Below are 12,517 nucleotides of genomic sequence, written 5' to 3' on the forward strand. Positions count from 1 at the left end.
ACTTCCTAAGCAGAGAGCCTACATCAAATTTGATTTTCTGGGCAGACTCGTAACTACATCTTTCTAGGTAGATTAGCTCATTTTAGGCTCTGAGCTACTGAATCAGTCCTAGGTGCTGGGTAATGAATTTGTTCTCTGAAAGTTTTTTAATTAGCAATTCTAAATGCTACAATTCAAGCCAGAGTTCCCTCATCCTAGTATCTGGGGAGAGCAGGGCTATGTTAGAGAGTCTTACCAAAGGTACCTGCTTTACGGACAGCTATTGTACAACCGGAAAATGCTGCTTACATTTCTTTGGCAGTTAATGAGAAATGGGCTAGTTCCCACAATGACAGTGGGGCCAAGGAGGGAAATTTGTTTCCTCTCCTGGTTTCCTCCAGGAATCCCCCAAAGAGACATGGAAATTACACCACAAACAATTCCCTATTCATGCTTGGGAGTCGGGATATAAAACTGTCACATGGCAACTGGACTTAACAATGGCAGAGAGGAATGGCTTTCTTGCCAATAATAAGGATCCATGGTTTAATGGCCTAGTTGGAGGCAATCCCAGCCACTGAAGTTGCCTTACAGGGAAAAAGCTGCTTTTCCCATATCTTCCATGGCTGAATGGCTTAGCAACAGTCCTAACTAGGAATCCTTCCAAGTTCAAAACCAAAGTTTATATTCACTGTAGTGAGAACTCAACATTTAATGGCATTAAAAGCCAAGGATACAATATTAAAGTACCTATTCTAAAATTACCACAGAGGCCAAAATGTTGGAACACAACAGGTTGACAGAGAGCATACAAAGTACTTAGCCGCCTTCAAAATCTCATAAAGTAACTCATAAAAGCACTGGAGGGAAGGCCTCCACCTAGGTAAAGTCAGGATGCTTTGCCCTATCAGGCCACAGTGAAGTGTAGCCCCTGGCCCCACTGCTTCTGTTTGCAGATAATAACAATACCCTTGTGGCAGGTACTGTCCTAAGTGCTATATATGCCTGTTACGTTTAACTTTTAAAGCCACCTGGTGAATTAATCACTATGTCATTTCTATTTATGGATTAGTAAATGGATACTTAAGATGGTTAAGTTGTTCAATGTCAACATGGACCAAAAAGTCCATGTGAGTGTTGGAACTGAAGCCTGGATCAGCCTAAGACTGACACTCGTGTGCAGGCTACTCAGTACTAAACCCGATGCCCCATTACAGCCGCATCCATGCGGACACAGAGAACTATGTAGTCGTGAATGAGTAGAACACAAGACAGGAACATCTAATGTCAGCTGCAATCTCTGATTTCTGTGTCCAGAGGTTTGAATAGTCATTCTGCAGGGTTGCATTGTTTTTATTTATTTATTTATTTATTTATTTATTTATTTATTTATCTATTTATTTCAGTTTGGGGGCTTTTTTGGGTCCATTTCCCCACTTACGAGAAGGAAAAGGTAATCAAATCTGTAATCAAATGACCAGGCAAACTGCTAGGGTTTCCGGCTCTTTCACTCCAAGCGCCACAGGGTGAGGGAGTTTGTGCTGATGTTGTCTTGATGATCCCACGTTCACCGGATTGCTTCTGTCTACAAATAGGTCGAATTGCTCCTGCTGCTACAGGAAGAACACAGCGCGAACTCCTCGACCAGGCTTCATGGCCCCCGTGACTTGACTCCGCTTCTCCTATTCAGCTTGTCACCTGCTCTCGCTGAATGCCCAGCTGGTCTGAGCACTGTCCGAACTCCAGCTGGGCTCTCTGTGTCACTTCCAATGATCCGACTTGATTCAATTCAGAATTTACTTAACATCTATCTACAGAGGGCTAAGTGAGGGCTCTAAAGGCACTGGTCGGAGGCACTTTTCTCTAGACAAGTACAGTCTAGGGGGGACGGGAGTCCTACACAAGTAAATGAGGTACCAGGGAGAATGTGATAAGCCCCCCTCTGACATGGAGCAGCGGATTCGTTTGCACAGAAGGGATTGAGAAGATAAAGAAGTACAGAGAGGCAGATCGCAATTTGTGCTCTGAGAGGTGATTATTCCAAAGGGTGGGACTGAATGGAGGAGGGCAATTGAGGTAAAGAAGGACAGACACTTAGAGAGGAAGGGCTGAAGGTTGGCCAGCGTGGGCTTCGCAGAGAGGAGGGATGAGGGGCAGGGCTGTGCAGGGGTGCGGGGGAGCAGGCTCAGTGCACACCTGCCCGGGCGGTGGGGACCACGTAAGGGCATCTCTGTAAGGCATGTGTTTGCAGGCAGGGCTGCTCCACAGGAGGTCTCGGGGCGTGGGGTGGAGGCCCGGGCTTCAGAGCAGGACTGGACAACCAGTAGTCCACAGGCCACAGTAACCACGCACGTGTCATCTGTAGCCTGTGGTATTTCAAACCAATTCAAACTGGCGACATTAAACAAAAGAGAACTTTACAAATAAATGTGGATTTTTAGCTCCTTGTGGAAAGTACTGGAAAATCCAGTCGGGCCGGGCTTCCTGAGTTGGCCTAAGTAGATAAATGCCCTCCAGTGGCCTGTGGGAGCCGCCACTCCTAACATGTGACACTGGCCTGCTTCCCCCGTCTACACTACCTGCCTGGGAGCCACGGGGCTCTGAGTCTGTGGCCCCTGTTGAGGCAGAAGACCAGGGACGAAGACCCAGGTGTCCTGAGCCCACTTGCTAGCCACTGAAGGTTGAGCATGTTTCTCAGTCTTATTTCCTTTTCTGTGAAATGGAGCAAATCTCACATGTCATGTTGACAACTGGACAACTGATGACTTAGCAGAGTGCTTCGCACACAATACATATTTAACAAGCGGTGGCAGCCATGACCAGAATTATTACAGGGAAGTGATCCCTTTGGGGCCTGGAACTGCCATCATGTTGCTTCCCACAGAAAGACTGCAGGTGTGTTGGAACACAGGTGCAAGGTGTTACCCGGCCCTTTCAAGTTTGCAAAATCCTGACCTGCTGGCCGTGTACTTGATCAGCTGCCTTCTGCTCCGGTATCATTCTTTTTTTTTTTTCAATTTTTTTTTTTAATGTTTTTGTAACTTAGTTTTGAGACAGACGGGGAGGGGGGGTGAGAGCAGGGGAGGAACAGAGAAAGCGAGGACACAGAATCCGAAGCAGGCTCCAGGCTCTGAGCTGTCAGCACGAAGCCCGATGTGGGGCTCAACCCCACAAACTATCTGTAAGATCATGACCTGAGCCAAAGTTGGACGCTTAACCGACTGAGCCACCCAGGCGCCCTGCTCTGGTATCATTCTTTACATTAGAGACAGACGACACTCACCCTCGTGCACATCCCAACACACAGTAGTCTGTTAACATAGGGACTAAAATATTTCAGTTGAACCTGCTTGCTTTTATCCTATTTACAGAAGTTTTCCCTTCATACCATCAATTCAAAGATACCCGAATCATCACTACATCACGAACTTCCATGAAAGCCAAGGCTTATTACGAACGCAAAGAAATGAGTCTCCCATGATGGATGGCATAGCTTCCACTGTCCCCAAGTCTGGGGAGGACTGTGAGACTGTTTGAATATCCAGCATAAGCCCGTCAGAGAGCAGTTTAAGTCCAGAAGATCACGGGACTCTGCACAGCACTCAGCCGTTTTTCCTGAGCATGAGTTGAACAGATGGCAGCCCCTTCTCCACTTTTCTAGAACAGCCGAGGGAGCCGCTTCAACGCTATAATTTTGCTAAGTGAAGCGACTTGAGTTTTGTTCTCATGCATTAAACAGGGAGCACTGTACATCCCTTATGCCCAAACGGGCCATTGAATTGCCATAACACCCCGTAACAAAGTCCCTTCTGAACAACTAACTTATTTCAAAGCACAGGCAGTGTAGAGAACATGGATATTCTCAAGCAACGGTCTGTACATGTGAGAGCAAACATGTATCCTATTCCATTTTATCTGTGAAGCACAAGAAGATATGCATGGCTATGTGCCATTCTTTCGTAGAGCTCTTAAAACCAATTCCCTGCCAAATTACCTTGGGGATAGGGCAGGTGGTCGAAGACTTAGAACTTAGCATGGGAGGTGGTGGGCCAAGAGCTCTCCATTGGCATGTTTGCACACAAGAAATGTTAGTGATGACCAGGGAAATAATATAAAGCTTTTCTTGAAGGGGAACGCTGTTTTTACAAAACTTGATCATTATTCTCCTTAGAGAAGCTCAGTAATTAGTTTAATCGAATGACTTTTACCAGAAACAGAGACTCCTCGGGGGTCATCTGTTGATTTTTGCTGCCCCGCCTCCATCCACCCTGCTCCAAATTTACCTCTAAAGAGCCACCCCAGCCTTTCTCAGAGGGAACCTATGATTGCAGCTCTATACATGATCGTAGAGCTAAGCCAAGTACTTGCCTTGGTGACTGGGCTCAGGGAACGTGGCCCAGTCAGGACCAAATCCGACTCAATGAGACTCTTATATTGGGGTTTATGGGAGAGAAGCATGTTGTCCTTGCTGGACTCGATTGAGAGAAGACATAAGGCCTGGGGCTACTACAGGCATCTTCTGACCACCAGAGTTCAGTATTTGAGAGGGGTGTCAAAACGCAGGAACAGGAGAGAGATGGAGAAGGAGAAACCAACCACACCCCTGAAGATGTCTGCAAGATGTCTCAGTTACATGACCCCAAATTCCCACGGTGAGGAGGCCTTTTGACTCGGATTCTCTCAGGTGTAGCAGGAAGGGGGTCTAACTGTTGTATGTAGCCAAAAAGGCAGTGCTCGGGAAGGACTGACCTGAGGCTGTCCAAGGGCTTCTCGGGGGCGCTCAGCACACACACATTCAGCAGCCCTAGCAACCACACCTGGCCGGAAGCTCTCTCGCTCTGAGTCAGTGCCCTGTGGCACACCGAAGCCTTGACAGCTCTGGAAATAGAGGGCAGGTTATACAATAAAGAGCTCTAACCTGGAGGGGAAATGCAGGGGAGATGAAAGAAAGCAAGACTTGTGGGAAATTTAATAAAGAGAGGGCAATGAATGGGGAAAAGTCGAGTGAGTTAGCGGGTGGCTCTGCATGAGGCAAAACCTAAGGAGGAGGAGCCTACTGGAACCCTGGCAGGCATTCCTCTCTGGTTCTTATTTGCACACTGTACATTTTTAACTTTTTCAGGCTCTGGATACGCGACTTTATTCTAACAGGCGTTACCGGCAAAGGCAATCAAAGCCTTTACAGAGCGGGAAAGTAAAGCACATTTGCCCAGGAAAATAAAAATAAGAAAGTCTTGTAGCTTTATTTTGGGATAAAATAAGGGGCTTGTAATTGTTTTAAATTTAGTTTAAAAACACTACAGCTTGCAACTGAGGCCTGCAGAATAATGTGGCAGCTTTCCATGCTGTGTTCACGCAGAACTGAGTATGTGGTCTGAGGGACCTGCCATCTTAGATGCCTATGTCCATCAAGCCACTGTAACGAATGTCCTGGAGGCTGGGGCTGAGGTGAGTGCATCAAACCTCCCTCTTCTCCTGGGCCTCCATTTGCACGGGGACTTTGTGTGTCTTTTGGCTAGAGAAGAATTTTGTTTTCCAGGCTTTTTGGTTTTTTGGGTTTTTGTTTGCTTTTTTTTTTTGAATTTTAGAGAGAAAGAGAGAGAGCACACAAACTGGGGGGAGAGAGGGAGAGGGAAAGGGAGAGAGAATCTTTAGCAGACTCCACACTTAGTGCAGAGCCTGATGTGGGGCTCGATCCAAGACTCTGAGATCATGACCTGAGCCAAAATCAAGTCCAACCGGTTGAGCCACCCAGGCACCCTTCTGTCTATTTTGACCAGAACGCGGGCACCTGAGGGAGACAGAGGAAGAGTGGAAGGCCTGCCAGCGATGGAGAATATGCGTGTTTCCCTGCAGGAGTGACTCTGGATACAGCAGGCTGCTTCAGGGTCGGGGCCCAGTTGGGACAGCGTGGCCTGGGAGAGTCACCACCTACAGTACCCATCAACTCTGCCAGAATGGCTGACACCAGCATTCTTAAGCAGCAGTGGCAGCAATGAGGAAACAGCCTAAAAGGCTGGTACACAACAAAATTCCACCTGGAGACCAGACCGCAAGGACACAGACAGTCTTCCTTCGAGGCCCACGTGGGGCTCCTCCTTGGATTTCCCATGCCCACCTGTGCAGGAAACTTTGACCCTGGGAAGGAGCACTGAACCACAGGATCTGGAATTAAGGTTCCTATAACTCCCTTTGAACTCTCCAGGCGTGACGCCTAAGGCATTCTAATCACACCACAAAGGACTCCCATAAATCTTCAAATATACATGCAATTCTAAAGGAACGCACATGATGAATGTACTTCCCCACTAAGAGCAGACAACTGAGGTGTGTCCATGTGAATTATCCTCAAAGAATCTTGAAGTCCAGAATGAACAATGAATTCCGTCTGCCATTAGTAAGATTTACGGCTTGCCCATGAATCCGGGTATGTTCTGGATGCACAAGCTAATTCAATATCAAACTTAATTAACATCATCTAGAATATAATTTAGGAAGTTATTCAATACATATTGAAGGGAGGAAAATAAGAAAGATGTTTAGATTATCAATCTACAAAAGAGCTTGCTTCCATTACTGCAGGTGAGAACTAACTATATTTCTGGTCCATTCCTCAGGACAAATTTAAGAACAAGTTCTTGTGTTGCACCGTCGTCCCACCAGAAGGCAGCACTACTGTTTGCACAGGATTCCTCTCTATTGATATTTACATGTTACATTCATTTTTGGACGTGGCTACTGCAAAAATGGCTCAGTTTATTTTTTATTTTTCTGCGATATCAGATTTTCTTTTTCTCGCACACAAAACCCACATGCTTTGACACCTACAAACGGATTAACACATTCATTCTACACCAGGATCCTCACTTCATTTGCAGTCAGGCTAATTTACATGTCCCCCAGCAACACGACAGCTCCCAAACCAGAAACCAGACCTCCACTTACCGAGCACGAGAGAAACTGTCATAATTTGATGGCTGATGCTGTAAAGGGCCTTCTTTCTGATTTCCAGACTTTAAATAACAGGATCTAATTTCCCCTAGAAAATCATGAAATTTCAGCAAAGAATATCAGACAAGTATCGTATATGATCATTCCAGCTTATACATTTTTCAAGTCAGAAGGAACTCATTTTGGACTGTTTTAATAATAATTGTTGGTAATCTAGGTCCATTCTTTATATTTTCCCACAGAATGTGTAACTAAAAAAATCTTCTTGACATACCTCTCTAATAATATGCTGAGACAAGTTTGCCTCGGTTACCTATTACTTCATTGCTTTTGATCAATTAATTTGCACCATCTCTTAATTCACTTTTATATACATTTGACCCTTGGACAACTTAGGTGTTCAGGGCACCGACCACCCACACAGTTGGACGTCCACATATGACTCCAACTCCCTACTTAAAAACTCAACCACTAATTAACGGGGAAAGCCTTACCCATAACACAAAGTCAACTAACACACATTTTGAATGTGATATGTTTTATATACTGTATTCGTATAATAAAGTAAGCCGGAGGAAAGAAAATGCTATTAAGAAAGTCAAAAGGAAGAGAAAATACATTTCCGGTACTGCACCGTATTCATCCCAAAAAACCAAAAGAAACAAACAATCAAACAAAACCATGTATAAGGAGACCTGTGCAGTTCAAAGCTCTGTTGGGCAAGGGTCAACTGTTTTCAGTTCATCGTTTTGTCTATTTTCATCATGTGTCAGTATGATGAAACATACCAGGCCCATGTGTCTTTGTATCATGTGCTAAAAGAGGCTTATCAAGCATGTGGTTTTGTTTCGTGGAGGTCATGAGACCATCCCCACCTCAGAATTCGCAGATGAGCAGTGGCACAGAGCACTGCCTAGTGTGTCAGCCTAGTAATGAGATGGCAAGAGATGGAATTAATTTGCAGAGTTAAATTAGTCTGCTAAAGAGGTTCCGGGTATTGAGGTGTGAAAATCAGTTCACTTTGTAAGTGGAAATGGTCTCTCTGCAGAACAGGTTTGAGGTGTACCTTCTTCAGGTAACACGGGAGCATAATTAACTGTGTTATAAGCAGCTGGAAGGTAGACTGAAGGACAGGACCTCAACTTGAAGTTTCCTCCCACCAAGAGATACATTTATAAGGAAGACCGCAGCCCCCCTGGAGGCTTTGATATAAGTGTTAATGTTGTTCTTTAAAGTGTAAAAGACTTCTTTGTCTGTCTGTAGATGCGAAAGCACTTCAGACCACAAAGGATTGATCTGTAGATAGGGTAACCATATTATTCATCATCCAAACCAGGATTCTTTTGAGAGTAAAATAACAAACATTAATTGATGTATAAAAAACATTAATTGATGTCTTAAGCCAAATACCCATCCTCAAAAAACAAGGGCCTATATCACTTATCTACAGAACTTTGAACTTGCCACTTAACATTACTTCCTTCCTCCTTCCCTTCCCTTTCCTTCCTTTCTTTCTTCCCTCTCTTTCTCTCTTCCTTCCTTCTCTTCATTTTTTCTTTCTTTTTCTATTTTAAATCCTTTTTATGACAAGGCACTAAAAATATATATCAAGGTCAGATTTTCAACACACATCCAATAAATGTTTACTAGGCACTAGGCACTGCTTTCCTAAAGTTCACAGTTGTGAGGGGGAAAATACCATTAATCAAATTATTATAGGTCAATAAATAATTAGAAGTTATAATAGTATCAAAGAAGGAAAAGGACAGGGGGTTAAGACCAAAAAGCAGAGGAATCTGACTAAGTCTGGGGAGCCTAGAAAAGGTTTCCCTGAAGAACTTTCTTTAGAATTAAGATATGAAGGATAAATAGCACATTGTGGGCTACGTACAGGGACATGCTATGTGCAAAGGCCCTGAGGCAGGAAGGAGCACACTCTGCTCTAAGACCATTCTATGGGAGCAAATCATAGGACTAAGTCAAGAACATTCTATGTGAGCAAATCGTAGGACTAAGTCTTCCTGTTCCAAAATCTAGTACTGAGGCTAAGAGACCACACGGGCATGAGAAAGCCACCAGCCTTATCCCTTCTTCCTCGTTACTAAAAAGCTCTAAGGACTTACCGTGTTCATCGATGAAGACATGCATAGCGTCCACAGACATCTCATCTTGCACAGATGTTTCAGGCCCACTGATGACTTGCAAGACGGAGCTGTCTTGCTGGGAAGTTACCCTGTAGATTATCTGTCTTTGTCTATTGCCCTGGAAACTTAACATATATAAAAGTTTCAAGAACTATTAGGAACTCCTCCTTATCCTTAACAAACCATTAAAAGAAGCAGCCACTAACTGAGGCTGCTTCACACTTTGCCCCAACATGAAGCTAAGTAAGTAAGTTAGACTCACAGGGTCGTGATCTTGGCAGGCTCGGTGAACACAGGGCTGGTGCTAGTGTGGTCTTGACTTTGCACGTCTGGTTTTCCTTGTTTGGAACTGTGTCCATTAGGCTTTTCACGTTCCTGGATTTCCTCCCTTTTCTCCTGGGAGCAGGTATCTGAAAAACATCATTTGATGTGTTAACATAATGTTAAATAAGAAATTAATGTGAAAGCCCTTGGAAATAAGTTACCAAAACTGAAACAAGAATAGACAGAAAATCTACACAGCTCCTATGAATTCAGAATGTGTTTTGATCAATTTTATTTTAACCAATTATGACAGTACCTAGGTATATTTGAAAAACAGTTTATATGTTAGAGGCAGGTTACTGAGCTATCTATGGACATCACCTACTCTAGGTTCAGGGAATCCCTTGAAATAACCCCAGTGACCACTGGCTCAGCTGATTGAAAATCACCCATTTCGATTACTCGGGCCTGAAAGGTTCATAACTCATAAATGGACAGCATCAGATGAAAAAATAATTACGTAAACAAACCTGACTACTTTGGAGCAACGTCCCATTTACCGCTTTAAAATCTTATCAGTCATTCCTTCTCACTCATTCTCCACAACTAGATTTTCACGGTAAAGGTAGACTTAGTCCCTTCATAAAGTGGATATTCATTAAATAGTCGACTTTGCACTCTGTACTTGGCACCGTGGAAGACACAGTGAGATACTACACCTGCTCCTTGCCCTGAGAATAACTTCAGGTGAATCAGAATGCTAAAATCAATAGGTACGAAAAGATTCTGTGAGTTTTTGCAATCCTCTTTAAATAAGTGACCAAAATAAGAGCCTTAGCTTATACCATGATGCACAATGGAATCCACCCCTAAGGGTCAGCCCCTCCTTTTCTGAGGATATACCCCAACGGCCAGTTTTAGGGTTATAAAAACCACTGTATTCCCAAGACCAAAGATGTCAGGAGTTATGTTCTTCTGAGTAAATTGTTGTCTAAGAGAAGAACACAAGTGAGTGATTTGAACCTACAGGTCCTTTCAAGACATGCCATTTGAAAAGCCCACTAAGATCTGCCTGGGCCCTCAAAAATTAAAATTATGTTAGCTTCCCTGCAGTATAAATCACACGATCATGTACACAACAAAGATTTTCATCCTCGGACTTCAAGCAATTAGAGAAACATTGCTGGCTTCTATGTGAGTCCTGAAGATAAACATTCCCGGCACATTTGTGAAACTGCCATTAGAATTTCTTGGATCCAAAAATGTTTGCCTTTCATTTGACAGCTCGTCAAGATAGAAGCTTTCAGTTTTCAAGAGACACGCTTGTGCGAAAGTGCTATCATAACAAGTAGCGTTAGCCAGTGATCATATTGCATACAAAATTGCAGAAAGGCGAATGTAGACAGCTCTACCCCTCATGCTGCACGTACCTTCTATTTATTCGTGTCTCTTTCTCATAGTTTAGTCTCTCCTTCTCTTAAATGGGTACATTACATATGTCAACATACAATTTGTTTTCCTTTTTCCCTTTAAAATAACACATTGACAGGAATTTTCTGTCTATAAAAACAGTGCACATTAATTATATATAATTAAAACCAGAGAAAAGGAATTTTAAATCACTCTTAACCCTACCACACTGCCACAGGAGTCAGTTTGATACATACGTACCATACCTGTCTTTTCTTCTAGGCATATACACTTTTTCACAAAAATTAAGTTGGAATACAGATATGATTTTATAACTGTTATATTTACGTTAAAGTATTATAAATATTTAATGACATCAGATATTCTTCTTGACCATCTAGAAATGGTAGTTATATCATATTACATCGATACAGCATAACTTATTGAACTAGAGCCCTATTGTTGTAAATTTAGGTTGTTTCCATTTTTCCATACTTTGGATCATTCTTCAAAAAGCATCTCTACATACATTCATAATTATCTTGTTAGAAATTCTAGAAGTGATTGAATACGACACAGGTGATGGCCGCACAAGATACATATAGAAATAGAACTCTGACCCACAGTCTACAGCAACCAGTCCAGAAAGCCAACATGCTATGGACAAGTCCTATGACTTGCAGGAAGTCAGATGATCATTTCTAGCAAACAGTCCAGGAAGCCAAACGATAACCTCTGTAAGAATCGGCCCCAAATGGCCAGGACTCGACTAATTACTGAGAGCTTCCCTAATTTTTGTCCCTGCTTCCAGCCAGAGAGAGCCAAACATGCCCCCTAACCAATCACACAGGCTGCTGTAAGTAGCCTGCCTCCAGTACCCCCAGCCTCCAGTCGGAGCACACCTGAAGCCTTCCCTTTTCCCCACTACAAAGCTTTCCCACTCCTTCGCCTGCCTTTGAGTCTCTACCAAAACACAGGTGATGGTGGCCGACTCCCTTGCTGTAGCAAGCTCTGAATAATAGCCTTTGCTTCTTCTCATTTGAGTGGTCTTTGTGTACTTCCACAAAGTTAAATTAAGCTGGCCCAAAACAAAACCAAACCATGGTTTTAAAAGCCTTTTGATACATGTGCGGTTTTCTGTAGCCTTGAACCTTAGGACACCCCCAAGCCCTGAAGATAATCATAAAGCCCTTTGCGGAAAGGGCCTGGGTTGGAAAGAAGAGTATCCTAGAGAGAACTGGGAAATCTTGTATCTTTTGACAATCACGTAAAGCTCACGCACTGTTTCGCTATCAAGCAGGAGAAAGATGAGGGTGCGTTGCCTAGGCTGCTGGTATCATTAAACACTGTCATGTTGTGTTAGAAATATACTCTATTTCTGTTTTTAGATAACAGCACATAACAAATTATTATTGATAGAGGAGCAAGAAGATATCACTGATCTCCAAGATAGAAGTGAAACAGCATCTAATTTGCCACCTTGAGTTCTTACCTTCCAAGAACTAAAAGACTTACGTCCTGCTCTTTCATCCTTCAATTGAAAACCTCGGTCGGGCACTTGGGTGGCTCAGTCAGTTGAGCATCAAGCTTCAGCTCCAGTCATGATCTCGCTGTTCCTGAGTTCGAGCCCCACGTTGGGCTCTGTGCTGATAGCTCAGAGCCTGGAGCCTGTTTCAGATTCTGTGTCTCCCTCTCTCTCTGACCCTCCCCTGTTTATGTTCTGTCTCTCGCTCTCTCTCTCACACATAAATATACATTTAATAAAAAAC

At 43.5% G+C, this 12,517-nt stretch overlaps 1 protein-coding gene across 4 annotated transcripts in view; it reads right to left on the minus strand.

The window, feature by feature from the left end:
• The window catches only part of PCNX2 (pecanex 2), a 299,669-nt gene that overhangs the window by 245,459 nt on the left and 41,693 nt on the right, over nucleotides 1–12,517 (minus strand). For all 4 annotated transcript variants that reach the window (XM_019418990.2, XM_019418991.2, XM_019418992.2 and 1 more), the window contains exons 6-8: nucleotides 9,337–9,484; nucleotides 9,054–9,199; nucleotides 6,925–7,018 (exon numbers count right to left, since the gene is read on the minus strand). In XM_019418990.2, coding sequence (XP_019274535.2) covers nucleotides 6,925–7,018; nucleotides 9,054–9,199; nucleotides 9,337–9,484 — 388 coding nt within the window. The remainder of the gene's footprint in view (nucleotides 1–6,924; nucleotides 7,019–9,053; nucleotides 9,200–9,336; nucleotides 9,485–12,517) is intronic.

The sequence above is a fragment of the Panthera pardus genome, unplaced genomic scaffold (genome assembly GCF_024362965.1).
Source record: "Panthera pardus isolate Hobbes unplaced genomic scaffold, ASM2436296v1 HiC_scaffold_22, whole genome shotgun sequence".
Classification (NCBI taxonomy): domain Eukaryota; kingdom Metazoa; phylum Chordata; class Mammalia; order Carnivora; family Felidae; genus Panthera; species Panthera pardus.